General features: G+C 34.5%; 1 protein-coding gene across 1 annotated transcript; it reads left to right on the top strand.

Annotated features, from left to right (window-relative positions):
• Positions 1-2849: 2849 nt before the first annotated feature.
• LOC142617268 (antimicrobial ginkbilobin-2-like protein) lies at positions 2850-3715 on the top strand. Its single transcript, XM_075790046.1, has one exon. It carries the CDS (start codon positions 2890-2892, stop codon positions 3613-3615), a length of 726 nt encoding a protein of 241 aa, XP_075646161.1. The 5' UTR covers positions 2850-2889; the 3' UTR covers positions 3616-3715.
• Positions 3716-18379: the final 14664 nt, after the last annotated feature.

The raw sequence follows: 18379 nt of genomic DNA, 5'->3' as shown, positions 1-18379 counted from the left end.
CATCATTTATTCAACATGGTTATTTTCCAAAATCCCATTGAAAAGCTACTTACCTCGCAACCCGCAAAATCCCAGTTCTCCAAGCTCCAAGGGCAAGGAGATTAGCTAAAACCTAAACAATATCAAGCAAACCTATCAGAATAAACATAAAGCTTGAAATTGTATCTAGCTAAAATTTTGGAATTGCCAAATAAGCACTTAATTAGGCAAACCTAGTATTTAACCTCATCGATAATATATTCCACTTTCAAAGTTTCTCAACAAATTAATTCACAAGGCATAGACTCCAATTTATAAAGTTAACCCATTCAATATCATCTCCAACATTATAAATAGTTTCCATAAGATTTACTAGCATATCTTCTATACCCCTTCTCGGCTGCTGATTTATGTTTTCACTACTATTTTTGGATGGCCCTAAGTAAGTACTTGACATATTGCTCCAAGGAAAAAAAAGTGCTTCAGGAAATGCAAAAGAAAATACAATAAACCAAATGACACCACATTTTTATAACGGTGGAGAAGATAAACTATAATTGATGAACAATAAAAATAATGTTTGTGCTACCAGTGAAAGTAACATGATATTGCATTAATCACAATCAACCAACTCAATGAGATGTGAGTTGTCTCTTATGGATTAGAATTTTGTTAACAAATGGAAAAGTTTACAAATGCACAGTAATCCAACAATACTAACCACGTAGAAAATCAAACTAAACAGCCAAAAAAAAAATCACCAAAGCAAACTACACATAGGCTTACATCAACCTTTTGTTAACACTGTTTAAGCCTATGTAAAGGAAACAAATCAATTATTATCATTAGCCAGACGACATCTATAAAAATCATTTTACTTGAGATTTAACAGTTGATAATGGAATACCCATCTGCAGAAGATCAAACTGTTCTTAATTATATTCTTAAAGTTCCCTTTTGCTATTACACCAGACCTTATGATGCAGCACAAGTAGGATATAGGAGATAAAAGAGAAATAAAAGTGACAACAGAACAAATCCTAAGCATCACCACCTAGAACTACTTGCAAATCCTAGGCATCACCACCAAATAGAGAAATAAAAAGGAAACATTTCTCAACTCATAAGAATTAATCGTATTCAAATTCAACTGTCTTTACCATTACTGGAATGCTAGTTAAATAGTTTTAAGGATTATACTAATATGGAAAGTATCAAATCAAATTTATCAACATTAATAACTAAATTCAAAAACAAAATTCATTACAAATTAAAACATAAAATCTTGGTTCCCTGCATCATAAGATTAATTATTATGAGTTGAGAATGTCTTCTCCCATGTTTTCTCTATTTGGTGGCGATGCAGGTTTGCAGGCTAGTACTAGGCGGGGAAGCCTAGAGTTTGTTCTGTTATTACTTTTATTTATCTTTTTTCTCCTATTTCCAAACAACCATAGCACATAGCATAATAGGCAGTGGATTTTAGGTTCACTTTACATTGTCTTGCACATCATACAAAATTATATAGCTCACATATTTGTATTGCACATTATTGCCTCCTATATAAAGGCGCTGCTGTATATTTTATTACTTGAGAAATACAATACTAGTCATTCAATATTTCTAATATGGTATCAAGTCCACCTTTTTGTGGACATGGTAACCACATGCATCATTAAGAAGTTTTCTTCTCTCCCTTAAAGCCTTCCTTACCTGAATCTTCATATTAATATTGGTTCAAGCAAAGGCACTTTTTTATTGGAGTTCCAAACCTCACAGTTCTGTATACCTTCGAGTTGAAATGCAAGGTTATGAGAGTAAGGATCTACAAACCTCGTGCCCAATTTACTTTCTTAAAAGCATATTTCTTCATGTAGACCGATATATTAACCTGTATGTCAACTAACTTGCATTTGGTTGTCTTGTGGATTTGGATTTAATGTTTGCGGGTAGACGGGGTAGAAGGATAAGCTTAGCTATTTTGTGGAAGGCCAGGCCCAATCCATCCCATGATTCCTTCGGCTAAAGCTCAGACTTTGTTCAGTTAAATTAGCACGTGTTTAGCGTGCATGAAAAAACCCACATACACTATGAATAGTAGAAAAAATAAACTGAATAGTAAAATAATTTATAATTTTAATCCACATTCAAATGCACACTAACTATATATATATATATATATATATATATATATATATATATATATATATATATATTACATTTATTTATTTTTATCAAATAGCACCATGACTATCCATGTTTTCACCCGTATCCATATTCCACTTCTATTCGACATTTTCTTGTCTTATTTCATTTTTTAGGTAATAATTTATATTTTTTAACAGACCAATTTTTAAAACACTGGGCAGTGGAGTCAATAAGGTTATCCACTGCTCATGGTTTTCAAAATTAATTTGAGCACGTGCAAAACCATGAGCAAGTGACATTTTTCAACATATGACTTTAATCCCATTAATTTAAGGGTAATTAAATTAATAAAAAAATATTTTCTATATAAATATTTTTTCTTTCAAGTCAGGGTTTTTCAAGTCAGGGGTTCATTTGAACCCCCTGAATTACAAGTGCAGCCGCCCCTGCATTGATCCCTCACGAATTTGAGTTGGTTTCTAGTTTCCTTAGAACTTTCATGAGTTAATTAATATAAAAGCGCCACCAAAAGATCTTGTGCAAGATTACTGACTCCACTCTCCAGCACGTTCAAAGTCTGAGTGCGATTTTGTACGAGAGGTTTACTAATCAAAAGGATTAGGACTGAGATGAGGTTGCCACTAAGAATAAAGTCAGCATTTTCTACTCCATGCTTGGCCAAAACTTGAAAAGTCTCGTCTATTTATAGAGTTCTTGTAGATAATTACACACCCACAAAACCAACCTTCAATTTCATTCAACATGTTGAGCTCAAAATATATTTCTGTCAGCTTTCTATTACTCAGCCTTTCCCTCCATGCAGTCAATTGTGCTGACCCATTATACCATTTTTGTTTTAGCCAAGAAAGCTACACTGCCACTAGCCGTTATGGTACAAACTTGAATGGCTTGCTCAATCTTTTGTCCACCAAAGTTCCTTCAAAAGGGTTTGGTCTCAGCTCGACTGGGCAAGGCCAAGATCAAGCAAATGGTTTAGCCCTATGCCGGGGTGATGTCTCAAAAACAAACTGTACGACCTGTGTCATTGATGCAGGCAAAGAGCTTGGTAATCGTTGTCCTTATAAAAAAGGAGCGATAATTTGGTATGATAACTGTCTTTTGAAGTACTCGAACATTGATTTCTTTGGAGAAATCGATAACAAAAACAAGTTCTACATGTGGAACGTCCAAGATGTAGAAAATCCCACTTCATTCAATCCAAAAGTTAAGGATTTGTTAAGCAGGTTATCTAATAAAGCTTATGCCAATCCAAAATTCTATGCTACCGGGGACCTAAAGCTTGATTCATCAAGCAAACTATATGGTTTGGCTCAATGCACCAGGGACCTTTCAGGTCTTGATTGTAAGAAGTGTCTTGATACTGCGATTAGTGAACTTCCCAACTGTTGCGATGGAAAACGAGGTGGGCGAGTTGTTGGTGGCAGTTGTAACGTTAGATATGAACTTTACCCCTTTGTTGATGCCTAGACTGATATGGTTTCCTATGTTTATGTATGAAACTGTGTAATGTAATATGTTTAAAAACAAATAAAATTGTCCAATGAGACAACTTATCTTTGCTTCGTCACTTGTATAATTTTGGGCAATTGTAATCATTTGATTGGATTTTTGGTACTTAGATGATGAAATACTGCATGGGGCAGGGGTTTTGCTAAATATTGTTATTTAAAAAAAAAAAAAAAAAAAAGGGAGACTTTTACTGTTTTAAAAATATTCGGCAAAATCTTTTTTAGAATTTTTGTTTAACCTTGGTTGAGTTCTTTATGAACTCTCTCTACCGCCGGAGGGATGATAACTAAAAGGGAAAAATGTTTCAACTAAAATCAAATATATGTGACAAATTGATAATTAATATACAAAAGAAGGCTCCTTTGTTATAGTATTTTGGGTTAAGTAATGTATTTGAGTTTAGAGAGAGTGTGTAATTAAAATGTATAAATGTTTAGCAGTTCGTGATGTCGAAATTTTGGTACTTATCTTTTTTAGAGTTTTTGTTTAACCAACTTTTGGTTCTTTTTGTGTAAAGCCATATCTCTACCACGGGAGGGATGATAACCAAAAGGGAAAAATGTTTCAAACTAAAATCAAATGTGTAACAAATTGACAATTAATATTTTAAGGAAGGCTTTTTTGTTGTGATACTTTGGGTTAAGTAACGTGTTAGAGCTTGGTGAGAGAGTGTAATTAAAGTTTGTGGGCCAAAATGGGCTTTTGTCCTTTTTTTTTTTTTTAAATATCCAACAAAATGCCTCATTTCTAAAACTAATTAGAGAAATGTTCCTATTTTGAAACTCAATTTTTTAAAATCAAGTTTCAAATGTATGACTCGATTTTTGAAACATCGAGCTATAGCGAACGTGGACTTAGAATTTTTTTTTTTTTGGGAACTCGATTTAGTTCCGTGTAAAGCACTCAAGTTCCACTTGAATTTTTTTAAGGAACTCGAGTACTTCCACGAACTCGAATTCCAGAATTTTTTTTTTTTAATTTTCAATTCACTATAACTCAATTGTTCGAAAATCGAGTTTCAAAACATGAGCATTTCTTTAAGTAGTTTTAGATATGAGACATATTGCTGAAAAGTTTTGGCAAAAGGGGCAAATGTCCATTTTCTCCATAGTTTGTGTATATTTAACATATTTTTTTCACACACACACAAAAGAGCATATTAATTATGCGAAAAGAAATACATACTTTCCAAGAAATTTTAAAAAATCCTTATTGCAAGCCAAATTTCTAGTTCTCCCATTAAATAAAATCAATTAAAGATAAGAAAATAGATAATTAAACAAACGTGAAATAAAGCCAGCGGTACTTGCTAGTTGGTAGGATGTGTTTAAGATGATCACAGGCTCACTCAAACGGACCACAAAAATAAGGCAAAATAAAAGTTAGTTGAGAGTTAAATGTGATAAATAATAGACATATAGCAACAATAGTAACAATGGTTGAAGTAACTAATTAAAAGTAAAAATAATATGAAGAGTGGCAATTTTATTTATGATATGAAAAAAAAAAAAAAAAAACGCCTGCAAAAATTATTGTGTTGTATGGATCTTGTTCTTTAAAATTCCCCATGAAGAAATTAATTGAGAGAGGAAGAAAGGTGAAGATATGCATTTGAGTCTTAACCCTGATTTTTTGAATCTTTCTTTAGGAAAATGATTTTTTGAATCTGAAGTTTGTATTAGAAGCAAAAGAAAATTGACGAAGAGTGGTGGTTATTCTTTTAAGTTGTAATTAGGATTAAAAAAATAGCTCAGGCTAATAATAATGTTTTTTTTTTTAAATACTCTTAACTCAAAGTGACAAATTGGGTTTATTTTTTATAGAACTGAACGTGCATAAAAAAATGTGAGAAAGAGAGAAAAAAAAAAGAAGAAGAAAGGATTTTATAAGTAGCCTAAAATTTAGGATTTTAAAACTTAATAAAATTACTCAGATAAGTGAAAAAGAGTGTGGATAATTGGATATTCTTTTAGCAACATGAGATCTAATAATCTCATGAAAATAAATAAATAAAAACTACACGGAATGATGGTAAGAGGATAAAAGCTTTTTTTTTCTTTTTTTTTTGTAGGAAAGAAAATCATGCAAGAGATTTTAAACATGCAAAATATGTTTGAAGGAAAAAAAGAAAAAGAAAAATAGGTTATCGTGTAGTGGGGTTATTTTGTAGCACTGGGGTTGTTTATCTTGTGCTATTTCTTTTTTGAGGAAAAAAAAGGTAGAATAGTTTTAAAGATGTGGTATATTGGGAGATTGGTTATATTTTGTAGGTAGTGTTTTAGGTGGGAAATGCAAATGTATTTTTACTGAGTTGTTCCCAAATTTTGTCTTTACTTAAATCTAAGAGTATTTTTGAACTAACGAAATACATATTTCAAATAGAAGACACCCCTTGAATAGTAGTATAGATTATGATGTATTAATTTTTTTATTATTTAATTAGTCGAGGACCTCTCGCGTTATGTATGATAATATTTTTAAAATACTTTCATTATTATATATATTTTTAAATTTGGAATAATTTAATAAATAGTAATGTAATTCATAATCATATTTTCATTTATTATAACGACAATTACAAATGTAATATATATATATATATATATATATATATATAATTTATGTCGTACCAAAATCAAAACAATACAAATTTTCTTAGGAATTCAAAAAGTGAGTTAGTGAAAATATTAATTTTTTAATCAAAGTTAATTATAATATTTTGTGTTTCATCAAAATGTATATAAAATTTGGAAATTATTCTTTTAGTTTTAAACAAACTTTCTCAAACCCAATTGTTTCTACTATACAATCAAAAACACAAAGAAACATAACTTAGAAAAATTATTAAAACTCATCAAAAAGACAATTTAAAATAAAAAAGAAAGGGAAAAATAAAAGATTGTAACAAATCTTCATTTAAAAAAAAAAAACAAAGAGTGCAAATCCAAAGGAAGAAAAAAGTACAGAAAGTTTTTTTGAAAAAATAATGATTGTGTTAATGCTGTCATAATCTAATCTAACTTCTAATCCTATGTGAAAAATAAATAGATAAATAAATAATTTTAAAACAAAAATTTGAATCTGTTTCCTTAAAAATATCAAAGAATACACTAATAAGATAAGGAAGTTGACGAATAATATATAATATTCATAAACACTTAAAACAATTATTCAAGCATCTAAGAACATCATATGAAAAATATATAACAATTTACTACTAATTTGTCAAAAAGCATATTTTTAAATAGTGAAAGAAAATCACACAAAGTCCATTGTCTTCAATTGAACTAACTGTTCTTCATCAGCTTGTTCAAACAATCATGTAATTTTCCGAATAACCTAAAACCTGACAACAACACAAAATATAACATATTACAATATGATTTTTTTTTTTCTAAATTAGATCAACAACAAACACCATTCATTAAAAGTTTTTGGTGTTGTAAATAAAATGATAAGAAAAATATTTGCATCAATAATATGACAATGAGGGTACAACATCTAGTTCAAGATCCTCCTATAGGCAGCTATCAGGTTGTATCTTTTCTACCATTAATGATTAAGCAAGACCCGTGAATTTTTTTTTTTATCCTTCATTGATTTCATTTTTCAGTTATAAACAGTCAAAAGTAGAATTCTAAAAAACACAAATATTCATCAATCTAAGGTAGAAATGCAACTAAAATAATAATAATAAAAAATTCAACAAAAAATGAAAAAAAATTGAGAGAGAGACAGAGATAACATTTTTTGTATGGGAAAAATATGCATAAAATGGAAGAGAGTGGCAAATCTATATAATAATAATAATAATAATAATAATAGGTGAAGTTGAGAGAAACTCAAATTATAATTCCAAATTAGAGTTTCAATTTTGTGCTATGTGTCATAAATTATTTATTTTCAAAGAGTTTTATTTCTTAATTTCAAAATCAAATATGGGATCACATCATAAATATTCATCCAAATGAGTTATTAAGTACAAAAACCAAAGAGTCTAGAATAAATAAATTGTAAAATAAGTGTGCTTCACAATAATAAATAAATAAATAAACATGGACAATCAATAGTATTTAAATTATATATATATATATAGGAATTTTATTATGCATCTTATTGTATATCTTTAAGTGTATCCATGCATACGCATGGAGTTACAAGCTAGTTTATAGTAATAGGAAGAAAATAAAAAGATCTAAAATAAAGGAAGATAAATGGGCAAATCAATAAATAAATTTAAAACTGCCCAAGAGGAATATACGTAGCCAACACTTTTGTTCTGATTTTCCATTAATATATTATTTAGCTATAACATCAAAATTAAAGTAAATGAATATGTAAAGTTTAAACCACTTAAAATGAATTTGTAAAGTTAAAACCGCTTAAAATGAATTTGTAAAGCTAAAACTGCCTAAAATGAATTTGTAAACTCAAATTTATATTGTTAATATTGTAAAAAACTAAATTTAAAAAAGAAATATGAAAAAGGCTAATGATGTGGAGGATGAGGTGGCACAATAGGAATGTAGCAACAAAAATTATTACACTACAGCTTTTATATAAAAATATAGAAAAACTTGATATGGTTCACTTATATCAAGTTTCTCTTTGTCTTTTTATTTTGAGGTCAATGGTTTAACATGGTGATTGTATATGAACCTATGATGCAGGTGTGCCTCATGATAGATCTCTGAATTTGCAGTATATTCTAGTCATTGGTAATTTGACATTCATCATATGCACTTTTGGGATGAATAAATTGATAGAAATAAAATCCCCAAATAGACGGATATAACTAACGAGAGCAGAAATTAGTGATGGAGTTACCAAAAGAGATAGTCTTGGCATTCTAAAAACTAGCGAACGGGCTCACAAACTGGACGGATGAGAGACACGACGGTTGTACTCCTTGAAGCAGATAGACATGTGACATGGATGGAGAGGAGGTGCAATGGGTGGATCCTTCGAGGCCACGTGTCAGCTTCGTGGCGCCCACATGTTGCCTTCGTGGCATGAGTGGTCTCCAAGAATCCTAGAATAGAAATATCTTGCACTCCACACCTAACTACAATCGAAGGAAGCCCTATAAGGAAAGGATCTCGTAAATTACGAGTATTAATGGAGATCTTCTCCATAAGGAAATACTATATCCACAAAGAATTTAAGGTCAACTCCGCACTACTACAAAAACCCCAAAGCCCACACAAATCAAGATATGCGTAATTTATCCCAGCTCTAGTACTCTAGAGTTGTAGAAATTCTCTCTAACTTAACCTTTGAAGGGTACTTGTCCAGTACCACACCGATACTCTTTGTAAGGTCTCTCTTGTTTTTGTTTCACAGGTTCAATCTAAAAGCACGTGAAGACTATGCGAATCACTAGCAATTTTTGGCATTATCAGTTGGCGCTGTTTATGGGAAAGAGAACAGCCATATTACCACTTCCTTGGCAAAGAGTTGTATGATACTTACTCGCTCGATGGCAACCAACAACAATCAGGGAGATGAACAACGCACTAACACCCTCGAAAGGCAGGTACAGACTCTAGTCACGGCTGTAGAATGCCTTACTAAGCAAAACCATGACCTGGAAGAAGAGCAGTACCAAAGGAATGCTGGGCCCAATCATCACGGAGAGGAGCAAGAGGGTACCAGCGTCGAAATGAGGGATCGAGAAGGACCAGAGGGCAATAATGCTCTAGGTAGACAAAAGCGACAGGACATTAACCGTCCGTCTGTCATGGAAACTGCAGATGATGAAGGAAAAAATGGACTTTATGATGAACGCTCTCAGGGGACGAGTGTCAAACGACCTCGACGAGCTGGTCTACCGGACGAACTCCCTTCCACCAAAGTTTCGTATGCCACAGATAGAAGCCTATGACGAGTCCAAGGATCCCTTGGATCACTTGGAGTCGTTCAAAATCCTCATTCACTTACAGGGTGTTACGGATGAGATCAAGTGCCAAGCTTTCCTGGCTACATTGAAAGGTCCCACTAGGATATGGTTTAGTAGATTGATGCCTAACTCCGTTGGAACCTTCAAAGAAATCCATTGCGTGCCTGATGAGCATTAAGCAATGAGAAGACAAGACCCTGAGGTCCTATATAGCACGTTTCAACACAGAGCCCATTCGATAGATGAGGCCAATGACAAGATACTTGTTGCTTCACCAATGGCTTGTGAAAGGGGAAGTTTTTGTTCTCCTTATACAAAAACGTCCCAAAAACCATGTCAGATGTACTTTATCGGGTGACTAAGTACATGAACGCAGAAGATGCGCTATTGGCCCGAGAGGAAAAACCCAAGAAAAGGGAAAGGCAAGAAAACGCAAGACATGATAGGGGACGGACGACAACCAGAACTAGAGACCAACGGGAAGATAGGCACTCCAAACTGCCTAAGGGAAGATTTACGAGTTTCACCCCGCTGATTTCCCCAATCGATCAGGTCCTAATGCAGATTAAGGACAACACGACCTTGGCGTGACCTGGCAAGTTGAAGGGAGATCCCAATAAGAGGTCCAAAGACAAGTATTTCCATTTTCATCGGGATCGCGGTCACGACACATCCGAATGCTATGACTTCAAGCAATAGATTGAGGCCCTCATCAAACAGGGAAAACTGCAACGATTCATCAGCAAATAAAGGACAGACCCGCCGCAGGAACAGTCTAGTAGTAGGGAAGGTGAGCGCCCCAGGCCATCTTTAAGGGACATAAGGATGATTGTAGAAGGCACGACAGCATCTGGTTCATCTAAGAAAGCTCGCAAAACCTACCTTAGGATGGTTCAGAACATCTAGCTGACGGGTTTCGTTCCAAAGATGGCACGGGTTGACAACCCTATAGTTGGATTCTCGGAGGTAGATGCTTGACGCCTCCACCACCCCCATGACGATGCACTTGTTGTTAGCATATGGGTAGGAGACTACAACACTCACTGGGTCTTGATTGATAATGGAAGCTCTGTTGATATCCTCTATTACTCGGCATTCCAGCAGATGAGAATCAAGAAGGAACAGCTCATACCGACCAATGCACCAATCGTCCAGTTCGAAAGAACAAAATTGTATCCCCTTAAAGTAGTTATATTGCCTGTGATGGTCGGTGATTACCCTCAACAAATTACTAAGGATGTTACATTCCTTGTTGTCAACTGTTCATCCGCTTACAAATATTGGGTTGACCTACCCTCAACTCATGGAAGGCCATGACTTCAACTTATCACTTAATGATCAAGTTCCCCACCAAGTATGGAGTAGGAGAGGTACGTGGAGACCAAGTGGCAGCCCACGAATACTACATAGTGATGTTGGAAATGGACGAACACTTATAGACTATAAGCATAGAGAAGCAATGGACGGTCACAGAGCCAATGGGAGGGTTGGAAGAGGTACTTCTCGATAACTCCATACTTGAGCGAACGACCAGGATTGGCACCTTCTCCAGTCCTCCTATTCACTAAGCACTCACGACATTCCTAAGAGAGAACCAAGATGTCTTTGCTTGGAGCCATGAAGACAAGCCTGGGATTGACCCTTCAATCATGGTTCACAAGTTAAATGTATTACCCTCTTTTCTCCCTATTTGTGAGAAGAAGGGAGTGTTTGCCCTGGAGCGAGATAGGGATATAGTGGAAGAAGTCTACAAATTGCAAGATCTAGAATTCATTTGGGAGGTATACTATCCCGAATGGCTGGCCAATGTAGTGATGGTCAAGAAAGCCAATAGAAAGTGGAGGACGTGTGTAGACTTCACGAACTTAAACAAGGTGTGCCCTAAAGATAGCTACCCACTCCCGTGGGTCAACATCCTGGTAGACTCAACAACAAGACACCAGTTGTTGAGCTTCATGGATGCTTTTTCTAGTTATAACCAAATCAAGCTAGACGAGGCTGATCAGGAGAAAACTTCATTCGTCACCAGCCAAGGCGTTTTCTATTACAAAGTAATGTCTCTCAGTCTCAAGAACGCGGGCACAACGTATCAGAGGCTCATGAACAAAATGTTTGCACATCAAATTAGGAGTAATGTCCAAGTCTACGTGGACAACATACTAGTAAAAAGTCGATGGGAGGACGACCATCTGGACGACCTCAAGGAGACCTTCAATGTTAGGATGTGTATCCTTAAATCCTATTTTATGATACTATGTATGTTATTATGTATGACTTAATGTTGTGTTTAATAAAGTTGTTTTATTTTTATCTAAAATAATGGTAACATGAATATTAGGTCATTATCATGTAGTCCATGAGATGCATTGTATGTGATTTATGTGATTTAGTTATAGAATATGTAAATCACAAGTTCCTTGTAAACTCAAAATGTAGTTCGTAGTCGGTGATGAAATTGGACATTTCATCTGCGAAGACTATAACATATTAACTAAGATGATTTGTCTTGATCATGAAAATAGAGATTTCTAGTTGGTATGTTGATATGTTTTAAGAGTTAAAATATATTGAACTGGACCGGTGTAAGATTTATTATTCTCCTAACGATTGTCAAATGAATAATAAACTCACGACTTATATTTGCATGAACTCTTAATCCTGAGAGAATAATGGACTTGATCATGAGGACTAGGTTGCTTTGATATTTACGGAGTGAAATCTAGAGTAACGGTCAAAACCTCAATATCTGGGGCAACCATATTTAGTGTTGATGGAACATATATTCTCAAGATGGAATTCATAGTCTCTTAACTGAGATATAAAATATTCCATTGAAATAAGTTTAATAGGTTCAGTTATTCAGAGAATTTGACCTAACCACTTTACTAAAGAGTTAATAAAGTATATATTTATGGAATTGAATTTCATAAATATATGATGAATAATTTTAAAGGATTAAACCGGGTACTTAAGGAATAAAGATGTAGTAATCTACAAAGTGGCAATCTTTTTTCATGACTTTGTATTACTACGAATATTTTATAAAGGAGTTGCACGTACAATAAAGCCTTGGGATATAATTTATAAATAAGGCCTAGAGTGCAACTATATTTATATAGTGGAATTAAATATAGTTAATGGTAACTTTAGACTTGTCAAGAGTTAACAGAAAAGCCCAAGACCTATTGGAGCTAGTGTCTTATTGGTCCCTTTTGGTCCCACTCTAAGCCACACACTTAAACGCAATTGGAAAGACCCAAAAATCAGCCCAATTAGATAATCAGTTAGATACAAAGGGAGAAACGTACAGAATTTTTTGTAGAGAATTAAATGAACACTATTGCAAAGTGGTGTAAGAAGTGTTGGACACTTTGACATTCTCTCTTTGGAACTGATTGAGAGACCACACATCTTGAACGTTAGTGAAATTGGAGTGAATATTGAAAGCGTTCCCAAATGCTTCTGATCTTCGGTTTTGAAATTCCCCGCTCCAAGGTACACTCTCTTGTTCTTAAATTCTAAAACTTACATAGTCCATGTTATCGATTGTGTATGAAGTAGATCCGTTAATTTTCCGCTGGGTATATTTTATATGCGATACAAACACTTGATTATCCAACATTTGATACCCTTCGCTCTTATAACATGAAGCTCAATCCAAGCAAATGCGCCTTTGGGGCAACGGCTGGAAAATTCCTAGGGTTCATGGTGTCTCAAAAAGGCATCAAAGTCAACCCAAACAAGATTCAGGCCATAATGGAGATGACACTAAGCTCTAAGTTGCAAGATACTTGCGAAAATGCCTCTGAACCAGTTTTTTGAAGAAAACACAAAAATGCATTTTGAAACAAAAAACTTAAAGCACGAAAGTATAAAAACACTTTCAAAAACATATAAAAATACTAAAAAATATTTTTGGCTTTAACCAACAAGCAATTAAGTATACACATCACATTTGATCATGTACAATCACACAAATGAAATAAGCATTCATTGAACAAAGTCTTGTGTGTTGTGTGTGAGTATCAAATGTGGAATAGTCCTTAGTCTAAAGTAAAGCTTCAATGATCAATTCAATCAAGTCATACACCACTAGTACTAAGTCAAGTGGACTATCTCAATTATAGAAATGAACATATATGATCTCTCATAAGAATGATTACAAAACTTTGAAGCTTTTCATTTAGCTTCTTTACAAAACATAACATCTGATCATTTTTGAACAAAGTACATCTCATTTTGAGATCGATACCTAAACTTTTGATATTTTAACTTTGTAAGTGAGTAAGCCTTTGGCTTTTTGAGGCACCATATATTTCAATACAAGTCGTTTTCCCTTTTTCCTAGTCAAATACTAGTATGTGCAATGGTTTTTGCAGCTCAAAATCTCTTTTCGAGATTTGACATTTGATGAGCTCTTTAAGCAAAACATAAAAACATGAGAAAAAATATAGGCACAAGTCTATGCATGTATCAAGACCAAAAAACTATTGACTAATCATTCATGACAAGCTTGAAGATCAATTTACAACAATCACACATAGATTTCAGATTTGTCCCATAAAGATAGATGTGCATACAAAACAAGCTAAGCTCGTAAATGCACTACGTCATTAGTACGAAAGTACTAGGCCAAACTCACATGTGATATACACAACACAAGCGATCAAACTTTTTGAAGATTTTTCAATTTTTATGAGTTTTTGAATTTTTCAACACACTCAAAAAAATATAACACGAAAAGTAAGATCAACAAAAACAAAAACAACTAGCAAAAGAAACATGCTACTAATCAGAAGCAATGACATATGAAGATTTTGCATGACATGATTCATGAACCTATGACCCTAAATATGAAAGAATTGAATCATGGACATAAGAGATAAATCATGCATAAGTACCCTTTTTCACCTACACTTTTCGAGTATTTTGGGTGAGCGCCTTGGATGGAGATGCACGATCAACATAACTTTCGAACCTCGGAGTGAAGCTAGCAAAGCATAGAGAGATGTTCTTCAACAATTCCATGACGTCTCCAATGAGATGTCCTTCATTTTCTCCCTTTCGTTTCTTCTTTGTGCTTTCTTTGCCACGCATGGAATTAGCTTTCTTGAGTGCATGTAGCTTGAAATAGTTGGGTCTTGTGTGTCCTTGAACGCCACAATGATGACACACATGCTTCACTTGAGGCCTCCTCTGATTTTTGGGTAATGACTTCCCTTTACCTTTTGGTCTTACACCAATGGTTCTTTTCTCAGCAGTAGGGGTCTCAGTTTCAGTCACCACTTCTTTAAGTTTCTCAACACTCTTGGCTGATACGAACCTTACTTCCTTCTTTAGTTCGCTGCTGGAGCTTCCTTCTCCAGTATAGCCCAACCCGGTCTTGTCATGTGAAGATTCTTGTGACGACAACACACTGTCAAGTTTCTTGGTTGAGATACACTTAACCTTCAGTCCTTCTACTTCACATTTTGCTTCCTTGAGTTGCATAAGAGCACACTTATGCTCTTCTTCAATTTTTTTTCATCTTTCTCACAGCTTGGTTTTGCAACCTTGGCATATTTTCCACAATCTTCTAGCAAAGAATTATATGCTTCTTGAAGATTGCTCTCTCCTTCAGTTTGGCATACATCTTCGTCTTCCGATTCTTCAACTTCCTCACCTTCTGAATGCTCACCAAGTTCATTTACTAAGTTCCTCAAATCATCCTTAGATTCAACAGAGGTAATTGTCATGAAAGCCCTATAGTTTTCGTCACTGTCGCATCCTTCTTCCGTGTCTGAATTCGAGATTTCGGAGTCGCTAAAGTAGTGGCAAACACCTTACCTTTCCCTCTCAAGTAGTAGGGACATTCTTTCTTAATGTGACCATGGTCGTTGCATTCAAAGCACACAACTGCTTGGGGGGATTGAGAGTCCTTCCCATCTTTCTTCTTGAACTCCTTTCTACCACCTTTAGATGATGAGAATTTTCCTTTGGCAAAGGACTTTCCCCTGTTCTTCATCTTCAGAAATTTTCGAAACTTCTTTGCAAGGAATGCTACTTCTTTCTCTACATCATCTTCTTTGAAAGAGTCGTCCATCCTCTCATTGATGGATTTGAGTACAAGTTTTGAGTACAAATGATTTGCTTGGCTTGTGAGAAGGCAGTCCGAGTTCATATGTTTGGAGAGATCCAATTAACTCTTGAATCTTAATCTCATCCAAATCTTTGCTTTCTTCTATAGCAGTAACCTTCGCACGATAACTCTCTGGTAAGGACCTCAAGATCTTTCTCACCACCTTAGCATCCTCAATCTTTTCACCAAGATTGAGCTTGGCAATCACAATTTCATTAAGCTTCCTATTGAATGAATCTAATGACTCATCGTTAATCATCTTAAGCTCTTCAAATCGAGTGGTAAGCATTTGAAGTTTTGTATCCTTGACCTTCTTGGTACCTTTGTAGGTAGTCTCAAGAATCATCCAAGCTTCCTTAGCGGTCTTCACATGTGATATCCTGTGAAATTCAGCAGTAGACACACCACAAAAAATTGCATTAATTGCTTTGCTATTGGCATTTGCTAATGCAAGAGCTGCCTTGTCCCATTCAGACTTGGATATTGTGGGTCTAACATACTCATTCTCAACGGAATCCCATACGGACTCATCTATTGAATAAGAAATGCCCTCATGCGAACTTTCCAAAAAGCATAGTTGCTTCCATCAAATAATGGTGGAGCATTTAAAGGTTATGACCGATCCATCACAAAAGAGGTTTTGGATCGCACTTAGGTAATGAAACCACAGCAAGTGCAACCGCTCTGATACCAATTGAAAGCTCGGAATTGTATTAAAAACACAAGAGCTGTTTAGACCCCAAATTAAAAAATTACAACTCGGTTGATTTTACTCTAACTTAAACTAAGTGCGGAATAGAGTAAATGCGAGCGAACAAAAAAAACCACTACTCTAAGCCATATTCACTAATACACAGCAATAAAATGAAAGCTAAAAGTGCAAGGAAAAGAGATGCAAATACAAGATAACATGCCGATGTGTTATCAAAGAGGAAACCGAAAAACTCAACAAAAAACCTCTCCGTCGCCCTCCAAGCGGTAAATTGATCTACTACACAATAAGTTGGGATACACGAATAGCAAAAGACCCTCCAAGCCTAGTCTACCCAGTGCCCCTAAGCCCTTAAAACTCCTACTCCAACAAGGCTTCTCGGAACCGTGTCTTATCTAGTTTTCCAGATCCCGCAATGCGCCAGATTGCATTCGCCAAATAATAATAATATGACAAGAATGATTGAATCATAAAACACAAAGTTTCTCAAAGTAAATACCTTGATACTATATACTATAATTTGTGAGCACTAGTAATATAATTCCAAAGCCATAAAATCTAACATGCGGTAATTTATCACGAATATACCACACTTCCATATAGACTGATCAGGAGATCCACCCATTCACAACTGGCTTGGTATTGTCCTCTCTAGTATGCAGTTTCTTGGTCCAATATGCAACAACCTCACCCATACCCTCAAGGTTTCTCTCTCCCTGCATGGGCAGCAAGGAAAGCGCGTTAAATAGGACCTCTTTTGCATGCGGTCTTTTGGCCCCATTGGCAGCAACTTCACCAATGCACAATTAAAGAACATTTTCCCCCTATGGGCAGCAGGGAAGAACGCGTCATTCAAAATGGAAGGACACTGACCTAGATTTGATTTCGTTGTCAGAAAGACTACAAAAACCAAATCAAGTAATCACCAGGAAATCAAACATGGCATAAGGTTAAAACAACATAAAGATCACAAGTATACATGTACTTTCAAATGCATAGTTTATATCCAGGTAATTTTATAAAAATCTTAAATAATCTAACTTACACAAAGTTTGTAAGGTTTTCAACTTCATTCTTGTCAAAAAAAAATTTCTATCAATTTCCCAAATAACAAGACAAGATAAGCATCTTCAATTTTTTTAAATATACCATAAAATCCATGATTTCCTTATCAAAGATTAAATAAAAGATGCTCATTTTTCCATGTCAAAAAATCATGCATTTTCCCAAATGCAATACCAAATATGATGCACTTTCATATATAATCATATATACAAGGGTCACAACACAACACTTTTTAAGAAAACGGAGTTTTATAGAAAATTTTCCAGAAAAGTGTCTGACCCAAAAAGAAAAGCATCATTTATTCAACATGGTTATTTTCCAAAATCCCATTGAAAACCTACTTACCTCGCAACCCGCAAAAGACCAATTCTCCAAGCTCCAAGGGCAAGGAGATTAGCTAAAACCTAAACAATATCAAGCAAACCTATCAGAATAAACATAAAGCTTGAAATTGTATCTAGCTACAATTTAGGAATTGCCAAATAAGCACTTAATTAGGCAAACCTAGTATTTAACCTCATCGATAATATATTCCACTTTCAAAGTTTCTCAACAAATTAATTCACAAGGCATATACTCCAATTTATAAAGTTAACCCATTCAATATCATCTCCAACATTATAAATAGTTTCCATAAGATTTACTAGCATATCTTCTATACCCCTTCTCGGTTGCTGATTTATGTTTTCACTACTAGTTTTGGATGGCCCTAAGTTAGTACTTGACATATTGCTCCAAGGAAAAAAAAGTGCTTCAGGAAATGCAAAAGAAAATACAATAAATCAAATGACACCACATTTTTATAACGGTGGAGAAGAAAAACTATAATTGATGAACAATAAAAATAATGTTTGTGCTACTAGTGAAAGTAACATGATATTGCATTAATCACAATCAACCACCTCAATGAGATGTGAGTTGTCTCTTA

This window comes from Castanea sativa, chromosome 11 (genome assembly GCF_040712315.1).
Source record: "Castanea sativa cultivar Marrone di Chiusa Pesio chromosome 11, ASM4071231v1".
Taxonomy (NCBI): Eukaryota; Viridiplantae; Streptophyta; class Magnoliopsida; order Fagales; family Fagaceae; genus Castanea; species Castanea sativa.
The sequence above is the reverse complement of the archived record's forward strand: the minus strand, read 5'-3'. Positions and strand labels throughout refer to the sequence as shown.

Coding starts and splice junctions, on each gene's coding strand:
- LOC142617268 (XM_075790046.1), top strand. CDS start 2,890: ATGTTGAGCTCAAAATATATTTCTGTCAGCTTTCTATTACTCAGCCTT.